Source organism: Pediculus humanus, genomic scaffold, assembly GCF_000006295.1.
Source record: "Pediculus humanus corporis 1103172108185 genomic scaffold, whole genome shotgun sequence".
In the NCBI taxonomy this organism is placed as follows: Eukaryota; Metazoa; Arthropoda; class Insecta; order Psocodea; family Pediculidae; genus Pediculus; species Pediculus humanus.
In genome coordinates, this window is record NW_002987755.1 from 62,615 (window position 1) to 81,524 (window position 18,910).

The 18,910-nt window shown below is 28.9% G+C and overlaps 3 protein-coding genes across 3 annotated transcripts; 1 reads left to right on the top strand and 2 right to left on the bottom strand.

The window, feature by feature from the left end:
• Nucleotides 1–7,070: 7,070 nt before the first annotated feature.
• On the top strand, nt 7,071–7,623 carry Phum_PHUM417300 (uncharacterized protein; the record flags this gene model as incomplete). The annotated part of the gene is made up of 3 exons (XM_002428985.1): nt 7,071–7,233; nt 7,336–7,483; nt 7,575–7,623. 3 exons carry the CDS (start codon nt 7,071–7,073, stop codon nt 7,621–7,623), a joined length of 360 nt encoding a protein of 119 aa, XP_002429030.1.
• Nucleotides 7,624–11,481: 3,858 nt separating this feature from the next.
• Nucleotides 11,482–12,220, bottom strand: Phum_PHUM417310 (uncharacterized protein; the record flags this gene model as incomplete). The annotated part of the gene is made up of 2 exons (XM_002428986.1): nt 11,482–11,512; nt 11,853–12,220. 2 exons carry the CDS (start codon nt 12,218–12,220, stop codon nt 11,482–11,484), a joined length of 399 nt encoding a protein of 132 aa, XP_002429031.1.
• A 1,147-nt stretch (nt 12,221–13,367) lies between these two features.
• Phum_PHUM417320 (translation elongation factor, putative) lies at nt 13,368–13,857 on the bottom strand (the record flags this gene model as incomplete). The annotated part of the gene is made up of 2 exons (XM_002428987.1): nt 13,368–13,556; nt 13,678–13,857. 2 exons carry the CDS (start codon nt 13,855–13,857, stop codon nt 13,368–13,370), a joined length of 369 nt encoding a protein of 122 aa, XP_002429032.1.
• Between the last annotated feature and the right edge of the window lie 5,053 nt (nt 13,858–18,910).

Below are 18,910 nucleotides of genomic sequence, written 5' to 3' on the forward strand. Positions count from 1 at the left end.
ATTCATTTTTTAATTTAATAAATTTTTTTTTTGAATTAAAATTACATTTTTTTTTTAATCAACGACGAACTTTATAAAAGAAAATACAAAAACGTTTCAAAAAAAAAAACAAATTCATCAAAAAGAACCAGACTTCCAACAAACAGCAACAACAACAAACAACAACTTTTACTTAATTGATTAAAAAAAAAAAAAAAAAGAAAAATTTTAACGTAAAACTTTCACATCGAGTCAATTATTAAATTAAATAAAAATAAAAAAAAATTTAAAACCAAAGTTTTAAAATAAGAGAGAAAAAAAAGAAGACAACCGTACAAACAAACAAACAAACAAACGAAATAAAAATAACAATAAATAAAATTCAAAAGACGTAAATTGATTAGAAAGACGGATTACCTTTTTTTTTTCTAAAGGGGATTCTCGAATCAATGTAAATTGATTTCGACATTTATAACATCGAAACATACAAACAACAACAACAACCAAAACAACCAAAAAAAAAATTTTTTTATTTCCGGTAGTGGAAGAAGTAAGTTCATAAAAAAAAAAAAAAATTTTCACAAATGTAATTTATCACGAACATAATATTTTTATCTTTTTTTTTCTACCGTTTGTTTGTTCGTTTGTTTGTTTGTTTTATTCTCATGTGAAAATATATAAAAACAATTGAACGAGACAAGTAAAACGTTTTGATTTCAAAAAAAAAAAAATTTCTTATATTAAGTTTCTTAAGGTTAAATAAGATCCTTTGGGAAAACTAAAAACCAACGTCGGATTTTTTTTTTTTTTCGACCGAGAGTCACAAACCATAAAATTACCAAATATCGAATGTTGTTGTTGTTGTCTTTTTTTTTCGCGTACAAACAAACGCAACGTCATCATCATCATCATCATTATCATCATCATAAACCCTTTTGAATAAAAAACGCGCGAAAAAAATTATTAATTTCAACACTTTCGTTTTGTGTTAAAACAAAAAAAAGTTTTTGTTGTAAAAATAAATAATTATTATTAACGTGTCATTAGAAAAACTTTTTTTTTATGAGTTTAAAAGGGATCATCTTTTAAAAAAAAGTTTTTCGTCTCCAAAAAAAAAAAAAATAAACGTTTAGAAACTTCTAGAATTTTTACTAATCAATGTTTTTATTACGATTAGAAAACTTAAAGATTTAAAATGAAAAAAATCTTTTTTTGTTGTTTGTTTGTTTGCGTTTGTTTTTTAAACGAAAACAAACAAAAATTTTTTCCCCCCGTTTAAAAAAAACATAAAAAGTATTTTATTACGTGTAATTAAAATTTTTTTTTCCTCCCTTTTTAAAAACTTGACAATTTTGCATTTTTTCTTTTTTTTTTTTTTATGCAAACAAAAATTTTGTAAAGCTAAAGAAAATCAAACAAGATTACATTCCCTTCCCCGTTCCCTTAATTCCCCCGATACCCACCACCACCCCGTACTCCCCTCTAAAACTTGATAGCTTATCGAAAATATATATATATATATTAGTTTTCTACCACCACTTCATTTCACATTATTTTTTCTTTTCTTTTTACAACCCCTAATAAAAAACAAACAAGTTTTTTTTTTGCTTTGTTTTCTTAATGAAAACATCAAAATAAATAATAATAATAATAATAATAATAATAATAATGAAAATCGAAATTCGATAAGTCGAATCGAAAAGATAAAAAAAAAAAAATCAAAAATTTAAACGTGGCACGAGATTTTTTTTATAATGAGATTTTCTTTTTTTTTCCTACTACGGGAAAAAACTAATAATAAAAGATTACTTACTACCAAAACATTTTTTTGCGGCGGCGGCGGCGAAAAAAACCGGAAATAACGAATAGGAGCAAACGTTTCCGGTTAAAATATATTTTTTTTTTACCTTTTTATTTTTCCTAGCAGAAGAAATTTACAAAAAAAAAAACACGCACACGTACGCACTTATTTTTAAATAACGACATCGATAAAAAAATAAATTTTATGAAATCTTTCTTTCTTTCCCTTTTTTTTACGCCATTTATAAAATTATTGATAATAATAATAATAATAATAATAATAATAATAATAATAATCAATTATGAATGAAAATAATAATGATTATAAAAATAAAAAAAAATATGAATTTCGTGGGAGGGGGGGCAGCTTAAAAAAAAAAAAAAGGTTACAAACGTGAATTTTTTTTTTTCTATCTGGGTCAAACGATTTTACCGGATAAAAAAAGAGAGAAAGAGAGAAATAGAGAGAGAGAACCGAAATGACGTCGTTTTTTTTCCTTTTTTCCTCTTTTTTTTGTGAAAATTTTGTTTAAAAATAAAAAGAGAGAGAGAGAGAAAAAGAGAGAATAAAAAAAAATTTTTCTTTTTTTTGTTTAAACAAAAATCGATGATTTAAACTTTACGCAATGTTTGCAGTAAAAATAAAAAAAATATTATTATTATTATTATTATCGTCACGGGTGTGAGTGTAAATTCCAGAAGGTTTGGATTTATTTCTTCAGTTTTAAAAAATAAAATGATGTCACGTTAATGTTGCCGTCGTCGCTGGAGAAAAAAATATTAATCGAAATCGATAAATAATTTTTTCCAAGATGACGTCGACGACAAACGTTCAAAAAAAAAAAGAGAGAAAAAATGATAACGTCACTTACCCATTCGTCAAACGATTAAAGATTCAAATGTGATGATGATAATAATAATAATATTGCACGAAACGAAAATATTTGTAACGTTTTCAAAAACAAAAACGCGCGAAAATACGTGAGAGAATATTAAAATAAATTAATAAATAATAAACGACAAATGCGAATTAATAATAATAATAATTAATAAAAAATTGTGTTGAAAATAAGGAGAAAAAAAAAAAGGAACCGAACGAACTGAAAACGAACGAGTGAACAAACAAACGAACGAACGAACAAACGAACGAACGAACGAACGGGATTTTCAAAACCTTTTTTTACGATAACTGCGACTCTCTATGGATAAGAATGAAACAAACAAAACCATAGAGAGAGAAAAAATTTCTTCTCCTATCGTTTCATTTCCCGCGCAATGGAAGCTGTGTAAGGAGTTGTCGTCATGCGTTTGCTCAATGGTTTTTGCCAAGATCGATACGACTTTTTATTTTTATCATTATATGTATTCATGTGCGTTATAAATAAATACCGTTCGATTTATATTTATCATATAACATTTATGGGAATTTAATATTTTCGCAATGATTTTGCAAAACAAACAAAAAAAAGAAAAATTCGCACCTCATTTTTCCCCGCCATTTTTTTCTCCGAAAAAAATTTTGAGACAAATATTACGCGAAATTATAAGATTGATAATGATTTCTCCAGTTCGTAAATATTCGTGGGAAAAAGAGGAAGGAGAGGGGAGGGAAGAGAAAAGTAATAAAAACCAAAGAAAAAAAAATTTTTTTTTACGTTTAAATTTATCATCTCGAATGAATAATTTACTGTCTCGTGTGTTGTTTGTTTGTTTGTTTACTCGTTTGTTCGTTTGCTTTCCTTTGATTTTTTCTTTTGACGATTCCATAAAAAAAAAATTTTAACGATGTACGTATGATGATGACGTCATCATACCGTAACGAAAATTTCGCTTCAAAGGTAATAACATAAATAAATAAAATACAATTATTGAAAAAGGTTTCACAAAGGAATTATAATAAAAAAAAAGAAATCAATGAAGGGAAAAAGGAAAAAAGGAAAAAAAAGGAAACCGAAAGCTTTTAATTAAATAATAATGATAATAAAAAAACTATTTTGTAAAAAAAGAAAAAGGAAAAAAAAATTTTTTGGCTTCTCTCTCTCTTTTTTCTGTTTTTTAAAAAATAAATTCAATTACGTACAAGAAAAAAAAATCATGATAATAATAATAATAATAATAATAATGATAATAACGATAATATCCAAAAGAAAAAAAAAACGACGTGAAATTCCTCCCCCGCGCGTCCCCCCGTTCCCCCACACACCCACGAACTCAAAACTGATTTTTTTTTTTCGGTCGTAAAATTAATAATACGTGTCATTCCCAGACAAATTTTATTTTGTCTGAGTTTAAATTTATTTGAAATAACGATCAATTAGTAATAAATTAGTAATAATAATATTAATAATAATAATAATAATGATAATGATAATAATGATAATTAATTACGCATGAAATAAATTTTTTTTTTTCGATCGTTTGAGTTTTTTTTTTTTAGTAAAAAAAAAAAAATATTTCGTAATAATTTATCGTGCGTGGTAATAAAATTGTTTTTTTTTTCTCTCTCTCTCTCTCTCTCCCATTTAATTTATAATATATTTGAAAGGACTGAGAGAGAGAAAGAAATAAAAACATGTTACGTAATAAATTCCAATCGTTCGATTCAACTTGATTCGATTAAAAAAAAAAAAAAATTCGATTGCGTTATATATCAATTGATAAAATTCAAACAAAAAAAAAAAACTTACTTACTGACTCTTATTCTTTAGTATTAATAAAAAAAATTTTTTATTACTCTGTTAATAAATTAATAATAATAATTAATTATAATTATTATTATTTTGATGACGTCACATTGTATTGTTTTTAACTTATGTCGCATTTTCAACATCAAAAATGATCTCATTTTAAAATTTCTTTTCTTGTTTTTTTCTGCACGTTAGTTATTGTTTAAAAAAATTAATTTTTTATCAGGGTAATAAAAAATTAATAAATTTTAATAAATAAAAATCAATAAGTTTAAACTAAGTAATAAAAAATAGAAAAAAAATAAATCTTACTTGTTATTGTTGTTATTGTTATCTTTGATAATGTTGAAATGAAATATTTTTTCCAGCGGCGACGACATTGTTTTGAAATGTAAAATAATAATGATGTATAATAACAATTCGCTTTACCCGGGAAAATCACAATTTTTCCAAAAATAATACTAATAATAATTAAGTAATAAATTATTTAAAATAAATTAAAATAATAATTATTATTGTGGAGTAAATGAAAGAACAAGTTGAACCGCACATCATCATCATTCGACTTTCTATATAGTCCGTTATGTTGCCTTGAATATTTATTGGAAAATATAAGAAAACGTTTTTAAACCATATGAAAATAACGAGTGGAACTAGTTATCTAACGGTACAAAAAAACATTTTTTCCTTTTATTTTTAAATGAAATTTTAAAATCACCGATTAAAGATGAACCTGATTCCCATTGTTTTTTTTATGGTAAAACATATACTTCTTACGATCGGGATTTCCCTGTATGAGTCATCGGTTAATGCAGCAGACTTTGAAAATATTCACAACGTTTCGACAACATACGATTCGACATTTATACGGGCGAAAAAAAAAATTTTTTTTTTTTTTTCGGACGTTTCCTTTGTTTGAAAAAATCGAAATTGTTGATAATTAAATCGATATATCGATCGATTATTTTTTTTTATATATTAAAATGCCCGGATCTGGGATTTTAAATTTCAAAAAAAAAAAAAAAACAATAATAATTGTTTAAAAAAAAATAATAATAAAAAAATGACGTACGTGTTTCGTATAAAATCCTACAAAAACATTTTCCGAAAAGAAAAAATAAAAACTTTTTACAATCAAACAATATTATAATATTTAAATGTTTACTTTTCGATACACGATACTATCGTTCGATATAAAAATAAAAAAAATCTCTGGAGAAAAGGGAAGGGAAAAAAACCTTTCTTACAAATTTGTCAACAACATATGAAAGAAAATGCATGCAAAGAAAAATTTTTGATCCTTTTCGTTTTTTTTGTTTTCCTTTTGGTGAAAACTTTAAAAAACAATTTGAAATTTCAACTATGTATATATATCAGTAGCAGAAGAAAAAACGTCAAAGGGATTTTTTATCATTCCCTCTCTCTCTTTCTCTCTCTTTCCTAAAGTTTTCCCAAAGGGTGATAAGAATAATTTTCCTTTTTTTTTTCCTTATTCCCAATTCCTTTTTTTTTATTTTAAAATAATTCACGATCAAACACGTGTTGTACATTTTAAATCGATATGTTTAACCACGTGGTGTACACGCACACGAAAACACAAATATTAAAACCGGAAATAGAAATTTTTAAAAATATTTTTCTCTCCACTACAACAACAACAACAACAAAATAAGATTAATGATGAAAAACAAAAAAATTTAAAATTTTAATTTAATTTAAATAAATAAATTTTAAATTTGACGTTTGATTAATAATACAATAAATAATAAAAAAACAGCAGAAGACAGAAGACAATATAAAACCGGAAGTTAAAGAAAAATAAAATCATTTTCGAGAAAAAAAATACTATTTTTATTTTTAGCTTATGTGAATTATTTAAAATGCTGAGTAAAAAAAAATTTTAAAGCGGAAAATTTTGCGAAATGATAATAATAATAAAATCTAGAATATTTGGTGAGTGAAAAAAAAAAAAATTAAATGCCCGATAAGAAAATTATTATTATTATTCATTAGGAAATGACAGGGGAGAAAAGTTTTGAAATCTTCGCAGCCTCCGCTATCATTATTTCGACATTTTTCTTATTTTTTTTTTTTTTACTTGTGAATTATTCATTTCATTTCTCGTGAAATATATTTTTCTTTTGACAGAATCATTTTTTTTTTTTGCTTCGTTTCTTCTGCTGTTGTTGTTGTTATTGTCGTCTTCGTCGTCATCGCAGTTGTTGTATATTTGATCTTTTTTTTTTTTTTTTATTTTCTTCCATCATTCTTTTGCCCCGAAGTGACTTACTTAATTTGATTTTTTTTTCTTTCTTATTTATTCGTTTTCTCGTTTTTAAAACGAAACTTTTCCTTTAGAATTTTCTAGAAATTTACGAAATGACGAAGCAATCATTCGACGTTAGAATTTTTCTACAAACAAAAAAATCAACTTCCGATTGATTTTCTATTACAAAATTAACAAGTATGAAAAAATAAAAAATTCTAGAATTCCTAATACAAAAAAAAATTTCTAAAACGTGGCATTAGAACGTAAACATTTTCAAACGCATACCTAACCTATTTCCTTTATAATTGAACAAAATATGAAAAAATATCATCAAAATGATGCCAATAAAAGAATTATTAAAAGAAAAACCTAAAATTTCACTTCCGCCAATTTTAATAATCGATGAAAGAACAATCGAAGGTTTTCGTTTGGGTCCCGTTTGCGGTTGCGAAGAAAAATTAGAATTTGTTAAAAAATATAAACCTTTCATACCTGGTGGTAAACATCCGTACGAAAAAACCAAATGCGGTAAATATTAATAATAATAATAATCAATTAACGAATCAAATGATAATAATGATAATGAAGATATTTAAACAGATAAAATTTGTTTCGATATTTACTGGAGAAATATCAGGACCGGATCTAAAGATTTACTTTTGGATGCACCTTTTGTTCATCCCACGACAAATTCATACGCGACAACGACATTGCTAAATGAAGAACGAATGATACTCAAACCTCCGAGGTGAGTCGTCATTTCATAAAATGAATTTCGTCGGCCATTTTGTAATTAAGCAAGAGAAACGATAATAATGATAATTATTTACGTGTTTTAGATATACGGAAGATGATTACGCACCTGTGGAAATATGTCCGAAATGTTGATTAAATTCCCTACTTCCCCCCTCCCATTAGGAACCGAAATTTGTCAAAGTGGTAGTAATACTGTTGCCCCTCCTCCCACAAAAAAAATTTTCCCGCGAGGGGGAAGGGAGGTACGTAATTTTTTTTAAAAATTTAATTCCGGAAAAAATAATTAAAAAAAATTTTTTTTTGTCGAATTCGAACTTCTGGTTATTTAAAAATATGGGGAGAAAAGGTTTTGATGGAATTTTTTTTTTATTTTTCACTTTCATCCCCTTCACCTCCTCCCTCCCCCTCATCTCTACCCCTCCTTTTAAAATAATAATAATTTTCAATCAAAATAAAATAAAAATTATTTTGAACAATTTAAAAAAAAAAAAAAGAAAAAATTTTTTTTCGTAAGTTAATTTAATGATTGAAATGTTATTTGTATGCCCTTAGGGTTTTCTTACGTTTTTTTTTTTTTTTTTTTCACTTTTCCAGAAAATGGATTTTTAAATGGGAAAAAATTTTTTTTTTTTTAATATTTTTTCTTTCTTATTTTTAACTTTAAAAAAAAATTGATTGACGTTTTTCCAAAGCTTAACTTTCCTGGAATTTAAACAATTATTATTTTACGTATTGAAATATATCTTAAGCTCCAGTTAAAAATTTAAAAAAAAAAAAAAAAAAAATTTCTCCAGAAAAAAAAAATTATGACAAAAACAAAACAAAAAAAAATTTTTAAACTCCAATAATAAAATTCAAAAAACATTTAATCCCTTTTGTATAAGTGAAATTTTTTTTTTAAAAGATGAAAACATTCATTTCCGGTTTTGACAATTTTCCAAAAAGGAAAATTTTTAAGTAAAACAAAAGAAAGAAAGAAAGAAAAACTAAAAATCAGCAGGTTTTTCTTTTCTTTTCTTCTCTTTTCTTTCTTATGGATTTATTTCAATTTTTTTTTTTTTTTTAAATTTCCTCTCTCTCTTTCTCTGCCTCTCTTTGTCTTTCTTTGTCATTTTCCATATTTTTTTTAAATGTAAAACAAACACGAGCATAAATTCGAAAAAAAAAGGAAAAAAGGAGAAAACGATCGGAAATCCACAGCATCCAAAGACAAAAAGAAAAAAAAATTTTTTCTTAGAATAAATCTTATAAAGCCCACTAATCACTGAATTATTCAAAAGGGAGCCCTTTGAAAATCGGGACCGAATATGAGAGGGGGTGGAAGAGAAGGAGGAAAGAAAGGAAATGACATTTTCAACCCTCCCCCTCTTAACACTACCCTATCTTTACAAGAAAAATATTTTCCAATGTTCAAATAAACACACGAGAAAAAATTTTTAATCTCGAGATTAGTACGCGTAATCTTAATCCTAATCCAATTTAATAAGAAATTACGTTGTTAATAATAATAATAATAATAATAATTGCAATTTTAGTATGTACATGATTTCCAGTGAGAAATAAATATTATCATTATTATTATTATTAGAGTGATGAAAATTTTTATTTTTATCCCTTTCATCGCCATTCTATTCATTCCCCGTCATCTTACTTTTCTTTCTCCAGTATTTCCAGTGAGGTTTTTCCATTTACCTCTCATCATCATCATCCCTTCCCCCTCCCTTTTCCCTTCCCCTCTTCTTTTACCCTTTTTTCTTTCTTTCTTTTCATTTTCACTCACTTTCTTTTTTACTTCTTTTTTTTCCCCCTCCTCACTCACGTCGTCTTTCATTTCCCATTTTCTCTTTCTTTCCCCCTCTCTCTCTCTCTCTTTTTAATAATTTACACAACATAAAAATTTTTCTCAATTTGTTTTATATATTTCTTTAAAAACTTAACTAGCGGAAAACATTTTAATTATTGAAATTTTTAAAATAAATAAAATTTTCAAGAGTGAACATAGAATAATTTAAAAATCATAATTTTCACGTTGAGAAAAGAAAGAGAGAGAAAGAGAAAGAGTAAGTGAGTGAGTGATCGATGAAATAGAAAATAATCGAAGGGAAGAGTGAAAATTATTATTATTATTATTTAGAGTTAACCTCGTGGAAAAATATGAATTGGAAAAGTCATCATAAAATTTTAAAAGTTAAATTATTATAGTAATTAGTTTTTTATGGAGAAAATGAAAATGGAGGGGAATCGATTGAAGATAAATACGAGTACTTGATAACAGGTGATAAGAGAGAGAGAGAGAGAGAGAGATTAATAAACGGCTTCAGCCTTCCAGAGATGCTGGAATGAGAAAAATTTGCGATTTGAATGATTGAAACGATGTTGGAAAATTTTTTTTTTTTTAATTCTGGTTAGGATTCAATCATTATTATCATTCATTCGTTCGGACCGATGCATTCATTCATTCATTCAATCATTCATGAATGAATTTATACCCCGACGGTTTGATTAGAACGACTGGAATCAATTTTTTTCTAATTAAATCACGACAGAGCATTATATGACGTGATGACGTCATTCAAAAAATTCACACGAATGGAAAAAGATTTTTTGAAAAAAAAAAAAAATTTTCCAGGGAGACTATTAGACTGCCATCTAACGTGAAATTTATGTATTAATAAGTTGGAAAAGCTTTTACCGATATGTGAAATATTTTAACCCTTGAATTTTGTACCAGGGCGATAAAAAGAAAACAAAGAATTTTCTTTCTTTCTTTCATTCCATTTTATTTTTCCTGGAGAAAATACAAAAAAAACTGGACAACGCAATTAATCAATTTAAATGTTTTTTTCTATTTTGCGAATCAATCGGCGCGGTCATGAGTTAATTAATTAATTTTAAAAAAAAAAAATTTATTTGAAAATAAAAAAAAAAAAAATCCACACCCAAAAACATTTCCAATAAATTTCTCTTATTTTTTTCAACTGGAGAAAAAAATTATCATTATCTGGAATTCATTTTTATTTATTTATTTTCCATGAAATTAATTATAAAAATTAATTTAATCGAACGCCGCCTACGTTTATTAAAAAACAATCGAACGAGTCAAATTTTTCCTTTTTTTTTATCATTTTCTGTTCTCTTTTGAATCTTACCCAACGGTTGTACGTAAATTACACGTTCGTGTCACAAACACGTTCGTTTCTACATGTATAAATCAATTATTAATAAATAAAAAAAATACATCACGACATCACATGATGATGGTGGTTAAACGAATCGTACATTTGTTAAAAAAATGATACTAATGTTTCGAAAAAGAAAAACAACCGGAAATGGGGATGAAACGAACGGGAAATTGCACCTTTTGTGTGTGTGTGCGTGCGTGACTACAATCATTTTCTACATCTAATACAACAAAATATTTGTCGTAGAACTTTTTACTGTTGTATCTTGGACGCCATTAAGACTTTTTCAAACACGTTCGATTGTTTGTCTGTTTGAAACGCGACAGATCGATAGTATCAAACCCATAAACATACAAAAATAATTCCTTTTAGACCAATCATTACCAGGTTTCAGGTTCAATATCAGGTTTACCAACATTTTTTTGATTTTATAAAAACACAACATCGATCACGAGATTAAAATCACAACTGTCGTCATCGTCATCGTCGTCGTCTGCCATGCCAAAAAAAATTAAACAATTTAAAAATTATTTAAACAAAAACAAACAACAATTATCATCAAGTAGTGATAACGATTAAAAATTCTTATCAGATCATAAAAAACAAACAACGACTGGAAAAAAAGAAAAACAAAACATGCATGTATGACACATAAAATTTTCTATGACTCACATTTTTCATATCAACCCTTTAATGATGATTAATAATAAAATGTTCTAGAAAGAAATCGAAAGAGAGAGGGTCAGGGAGAGAGGGAGAAAGAGAGAAAACATCAAATAATAAAAGATTTGTGTCGATTAAGAATTGATTAAAAAAATTTTTGTCGTGGAACGAGAATCCTATGGAATAAAAATTATTTATTTATTTATTCAAAACGTTATCAATTATCAAAAAAATATTAAAAAGAGAGAGAGAGAAACGATGAATTTTTAAAAAGTAAATAATTGATTTTGATAACAACAATAACAAATTTAGAGAGAGAGAGAGAGAATGAAGATTAGGGTGTAAACTTGTGTGAGAGAGAGATGGGGAAAAAAAAACATTTAAATAAATAATATTTTTTTTTTTACCTGTTGTTGCTGTTGTTGTTGTTGTAAGTCTTCATCCTGTTTATCAAATTTTTCAAAACGGAAACTGTTACTCCGATACAATTCGTTGTCTGATTTTTTATTACAAAACCTTCTAGCAAAATAAGATCTATCTAATAAATGTCCCGTATTTGTCGTCCATAAATCAATTCTCAGCTGTAAGCTTTGAAATAAGGTCAAATTATTATTAGGGTTTCTTCTACCCTGGGGTCGATTTCTCCGGCGACGATTTTCCATTGAATCAGCCGGTCCTGTACACACATTAACTAACCCGCAAACTCTTCCACCGCAAGGTACGACTCTTTCTTCGAAACTTTGACTTATTCTCCTATTATTATATAAAACATCATTATCCCCTCTATCCTTTTCTATTTCACTTTTATTATTATCATCAGTCACCGAATCCGATTTGTTTTTATTATTACAGAGTTTAACTTTTCTCAAAACGGTCGCCATCATTTCTTTATATTTCTGACTAAAGCGCACGACGGAAAATTTTTCAAGTTTTATTTTTCACATGTCACGATTACGACGATCCGCGCCGTAGTGACATCTCACGGTGAAAATTGTAATAACTCGACTGCTTTACTTTCATTTTTTTAAAATCCCCCTTTGTGTATGTTTTCCTTTAAATTTTTTCTCTGATGAAGTGAAATAATAAAAAATATCATTTGTAAAAAAAAATTTTTTTTTTCTTCTTTCCTCCTTACTTTGCAACAATAATCTTCTACTTCCTTCCTTTGCATTTTCATATGATGAGAAAAGCTTTCAACGAATTACATTCATGACTTCATTCACATTTTCCCATGCATGACTTAACATTCAATCAATGATTATTTTTAATAAATTCACAGCCTTTAAATTTGAAACGTTGTTGTAATATTTCTCTCTCACTTATTAAACCCATCCATCATTCTTTCAAAAAAAAAAAAACAACAAAAAATTTTCTTGACTATTTTGCACAGTTCAAATATTACAAAACATTTTCATTCATCCCTCCTGCCAAAATCTACAGAAACAATTTAAAAGAAATTTAAAATCCTTATCGAAAATGAAAAAATAATAATAATAATAATAAAAAAATCATTGTAAACAATCTTTCGACAATAATTCAAATCAATTAATTAATAAATAAATAAAAATTTCAACGAAAAAAAAAAAAAGTTAAAAATTACGCCTTAAATATTTTGTCCCTTTTAAAAAAATTCCGAAATGTACTTTTCCATTGAATCAGCCGGTCCTGTACACACATTAACTAACCCGCAAACTCTTCCATCGCAAGGTACGACTAGGTACGAGGTACAACAAGGTACGACAAGTTGCATAATCACAAAAAAATAAACCCAAAATTGCCGATTTGAACATTTAATTATTAAGAAAACAACATCACGTATAAAAATATATATAAAAAATGTAACAACATACCCTATACACATCGATACGTTTGATAATAATGATTGATGATAATAATAATAATAATAATAATTATTATTATTATTAATTTTTTGTTTCATTCGTAAACCTCAACCTCTTTACTATTGATTCTTCATTACGTCACGGCTATAAAATAAAATAGGAAGAAAAAACATTTTTTCCATTTGGGTTCCTATTTGTTTTTCGATAATGTTCTTTGCTTTTCCGCAAATTCTACAATTTTCTCTTCGACCGCGAGCCCTTTTCTCCTTCTCACCGCGTTCACGTATTTTTTCGCACGATTTTCCGAATCGGCTTTTTCACCGAAATGTAAATATTCCTCTTCGGTTCTGGGCGACCAAAAAGGATCAACGTCGATGACCTTCAAAAAAAACAAATAAAAAAATGTTTATTATCATTATTATTATCATTTCTAACGACAACAGTTCCCCTACTACCCATTTGAAAAAAAAAATTGCAAAAAAAGATGCAAGAACCATTACCTCCCAGTGACTGAAAACCAATTGAGGAACTGCCAATCCGGACGTTTGCTTTCTAATTTCCGGTGCAAATGAAAAACTTTCAATGACCGGAAGTACGGCCGTGACGAAAAACGATGCCGAACCCTGTGCCATGTCACCGTGCAAAACTCTCCCGTGACGCCTCCCTAAAACTGCATACATTTTACCTGGGAACAAAATAAAAAAAACACCCTTATCATCGATACTTCATATCATCCCTTATTTATCCGATATTTAAATAATAATAATAAAACCAATTGCTGATTTTTCCATCCGTTTTACTCTACGAGACTGCCACGTTTAATTTAACCCCCTTTTCTTCCCTTCCCGCCCCTCCTGCACTCATCATCCCTTTCAATGTCACTCCGAACCTTGTGTCACCTGTTAAAAACATAAATTTACCAAATAAAGAGAGAAAAAAAAGAAGAAGAAGAATCATTCCTTGGGAAAAGAAGATTTTACCTGGGCACGAAAAAAAATAAAAAAATAAGGTAGAAAAGTGAATTACCGAGTCACAGATGGGGGACTCAGATAAGTAACATGTGACTGATGTACCTTTTGGTGACCTTTGTTCTCATCAAGTAACACAGAAGCTGCTTCTATTCTTTTTCCCTCCGATTATTACCACTTCCGCTCTCCCATTATATTAAACCCGCCCCGTTGTTTTTTTTTTTTTTTTTTTTTTTTTTTTCGTTTCGGATTCTTCATCTCTTTTCGTTTCTCCGCCAAAAAAAATTTTATTTTTTTCCTCTCCCTCCTTCCCTCCCTCCTTCCTCCTTCATCAATTGATTTTCAAAGGTCATCATCAGGTCAAATATTTTTTGTCGGACGGTTACGAGGCAAATCGCACGCTTTCGGTTCATTTTCTTTCATTCTCTCCACATTTCGAACTCCAACTTTCGTGTTCGATATAAAAATCAAATCGAACGATACATCGAACGATAAATCGATCGGATATACCTGTGATACCTCCCCACACCCACCCCCATCCCTTCGTTTCGACGGGTAAAAGCATTAAGCGAAAAAAATTCTCTTATCGCATTTTCGAGGGGGGAAAAAAATCAAATCAAATCGGAAGTTCTTCAAAAAAAAAAAAACCGGAAGTCATTAACCTAAAAAAATAATAATAATAATAATAATGTTAACGAGAACGTTTTGAAGGTCGTTCTCACAAAAGCACATGACATCTGTTACACCATCCGAAGAAATACCTGTTACACCTGTTGATGATGATAAAAACGAAGAAGATTCATAAGTTTTTATCATCATCATCATCAACGTACTTTTTTTTTTTTTTTACCCTTGTTGATGAATGATCCCTTCCCTCCCCCATTCACCAAACTTTCTCGAATCGATCGACCTTTCTTCGAAAATAAAATAAAGGGAGGGGGAGGGGGAGGAGGATATGAAATGACGAGAAATCCCGTTGAGTCTTTCATTTTTGTGTAAAAATTTCCAAAACATTTTTTAAACGAATGAATTCTTAGAATGAGAAAAAAAAAAAAAATTTCATTTTAAACCGTTCGCTCGTTTGTTCGTTTGTTTGTTTGTTGGTTGGGTCGTGCGCGTTCAACCTTCTTGGAAAACTCTTCGAAAAAAAAAAATTAAGGAAAAAAAAAAGATGATCATCGTTAAAAGTAAAATCTTATTATCATTAGTGAGTAAAAATATTAAGAAAAACGACGACGTCGTCGTCGCCGTGGAGGGAGATAAAAAAAACGTGGCAGGAGCATTTAGGAGGGAGAAAGAAGGAGGAGGAGGTGGAAGGAAAAGGAAAACTTCTTCATCTTCTTCACAATTAAATAATAATAATAATAATAATAATAATGATAATAAAAAATTAATGTAATGTTTGACCCGACCAAGTTTGATCGCTTATCTTTTTTACATTCTATAACTTTAATTGATGGTATTCATTACAATGTGAATATAAAAATTATATGGATGGAGTCACTCGCACACGCACGCACAATCCTTTTTTTGGGATGAATATTATTGCATTATGATGTAAACGACTTTTTTTTTTTTTTTTTTTTAAATGGCGGCGGCTCTCGAAAACATTTTTCTGAATCGAAAAGATTTCATAAGAGATGAAAAATAACGAAGAAAATTACTACCACTACCGTTTAATATTCCGATTCATTTTCCGCGGGAAATGAATGACACATTTTAACCGAGATTATCCCCTTCCCTTCCTCCCCCACCCCCAAGAGAAAATAATAATAATGATAATAATAATTCAAAGACTTTTTTTTGAATGCTGGAAAATCATCGATGCGATCTTCATCGGTTTTCCATTCGATTTCGCAATTTTATTTTTTTATTTTTTCCGAGACGGAAAAGAGCGAGGGGTGGTATGGGAGGGAGAAGAGAAGAGGGGTGATATGGGGGGAGGGAAAGAGGAAAGGAGGACCGAAAAAAAAATTTCAATACAGAAGCCATACGTGAATTCGTTATGCACGATTTGAAAAAAATTATTATTTTTTTGTTATCTAATTTCGCGAAACGGCTTCTTGGCGTGCGTAAAAGGGGGGCAGAGACAGGGGAGGGGAAAGGAGGGATAAAATAATAATAATAATAATAATAAAAATGCCAAAATTCAAAATAAATTTACGCGTTTAAATTATTGTTTTTTTTTCGGTTGTTGTTGTTGTTGTTGTTTAATAATACGACTGCTACCGCTAACGCAAAATTAAAAAAATTAGTCACGTTTTCGCGGGGAGAACAATAATAATAATAATAATAATAATAATAATAATAATGATGATAATAATAATAAAATAAAATAATATAGACCGTGGGAAATGAATTCTCGTGCAAACTATCACATCGATTACGTTTTGTTTATGAAAAATAAACGCGATGGTGGAGCAGAAAATACCAACAGCAGCAGACATAACGAACCTCGGCTCTCTGATTAACTTGACGTGGTACTAGTAGTAGTGGTAGTAGTAAAAATCAAATCCGAAAAATTCGAATGGGAGATTAGATACAAGCAAAAGGGGGGGGGCAGCAAAATTGATAGAAAAAAAAATTTTTTTTTTTTTTTTTTTTGTTTTTTAATAAACGATAGGAGTTCGTTCATTCATTAGAGAGAGAGAAGGAGAGAGAGATAGAAAACCACTGATGAGCTCCTTATGAGTTCACTCATTATCATCTGCAGCCGAGTCCGGTTGTTTAGCCCGGGGCCAAACCCCTCCCTCGAGCACCTGTTCCAACACACACACACACACACACCTGGCTCCTTTCGTAAAACGTACCTGAACCTCAATTTAAGACGCAATACCTGACTACGTGTGCTTGTGCCCTTCGGGTATAAACATGTCCCTTAATATTTCCCTTTTTTTTTTTTTCTCTTTTTTTGTCTTTTCTCATACACTTTGCCTTTTTTTTCTCTCTCTCTTTCTTTTTGTTTAAAATTTCATTTATTCCAAATGTTTATTTGAATATATATTTTTTTTTTAAAATTTAAAATAAAATTAAAAAAAAAACAAAACATGACAGATAAATTTGTAAATGTTTTTACGGGAAGAGAGAGAGAGAGAAACATTAGTTTACACATTAAAAAAATTTAACGATTTGAAAACGCGGCCATCGAGAGAGAAAGAGAGAGAGAGAATAATTATTATTCATTCAAACACTGCGTGATGAATAAAAGTAAATTTATAGCTTGCTATAACTATAAAATACACTTGTGACAAATATTAATTAATTTAAGAGCGTTAATAACGGGAGTAATCGTGATCGCAATAGGTTTTCCAAACAGAGAGAGAAAAAGAGAGAGAGAGGGAGCAACAACACAGACGACGATAAAATGCTTTCGTATTTCTAACCATCCAGGAGACGAAAATGGAAATGGAAACTTTTGAGTGAAAATTTCATATTGAAAACGATGAAATGACGATGATGATGATAATAATAATAATGGTTACGATCGAAACGTAAAACCTGCGTACATTTCCAAAAAGAAAAAGAAAAAAAAAAGATCACGTGGTAGAATGAGGTCAAACGCTTACGAAATAAATTTTTTTTCCAGTTTTTTTTTTTTTTTTATTTTTAAAGAAAATTTTTGGGCATTAAATTTCCAAATGATACCACAAAAAAACTGTGCCGTCACATTATACTCATGAGAAAACGCTTCTTCTTTCTCCCTCTTCCTCCCTCTTCCTCCTACCCTTCTTCTTCTCTTTCTCTACCTACCACCTTTTCTGATCACGTGGTCGAAAATCGTTCGAATGTTTCGTCGTATAAAAAATTCAAAAAAATATGCTAAACTAGGGAATTAAATCAAAACAAAATCGACCGGGTGACCGGGTGTGTGTGTGTGTAGACACACAAGCATTTGGCAAATTACAAAAAAAAAAACAAACAAACAAACAATACAACGAACTGAACATTTCCGTTAAAAGGGAGAGGGGGGAAAAAGAAAGAAAAATAAAAAAGAAAAAAACTACAAAAGGTAGTAGTCGTGGTGGTGGTAGTGGCGACGGCGGCGGCGGCGGCATCATCGAGGGTCGTGGTAGTAGAACAGCAACCCCTACGTCAAGGATATCGCCCGTTAAAAAAAAAAGAAAAATAGTTCATTCATAAATTTTGGCGGGCAATGAGAGAGAGAGAGAGCATTCAAACAAACATTCAACGGATTGACACCGAACAAAATCTTACGTTAAGGCGTAATTCCTATTCTCAAAAACAAAATCATCTATGTACCAATTTGAGTGAGAGAGAGACAGAATGATAGCGAGAGAGAGAGAGAGAGAAAAGAGAGAATAAACTAATTTTTACAACTATTACGAAGGTTTTTTTTTCTCTTTTTTTTTTTTGTTTTTGACGTTTGATTTCCCGTCCGGAGGCCATCTTCCATTTTTTTTCCTTCTTTCTTTCTTTCATTCTTTCTTTTCCCATCTTTCCATCAATGAACATTTTTTTGGAGAAAAAAAGAGAGAGATAGAAAATGTCAAATTAATAACGACTCGTAATTGAGACTCACGGTAAAATAGGGATGTTTGTTTGTTTGTTTGTTCTTCTTTTCTGGTATTTTAATTACGCTCGAATGAACGAACGAATGAAATATCGTAATAATAATTATTTCAAGTTTTTTTTTCCCCTCGTCTAATTCGCGACGGATTGAGTATTCTCATTTCCGGTCCCTCAAAAAATAAAAAAAATAAAAAATCTCGTAGTAATGTAAATGTCATTTCCGAAAATTTTAAAA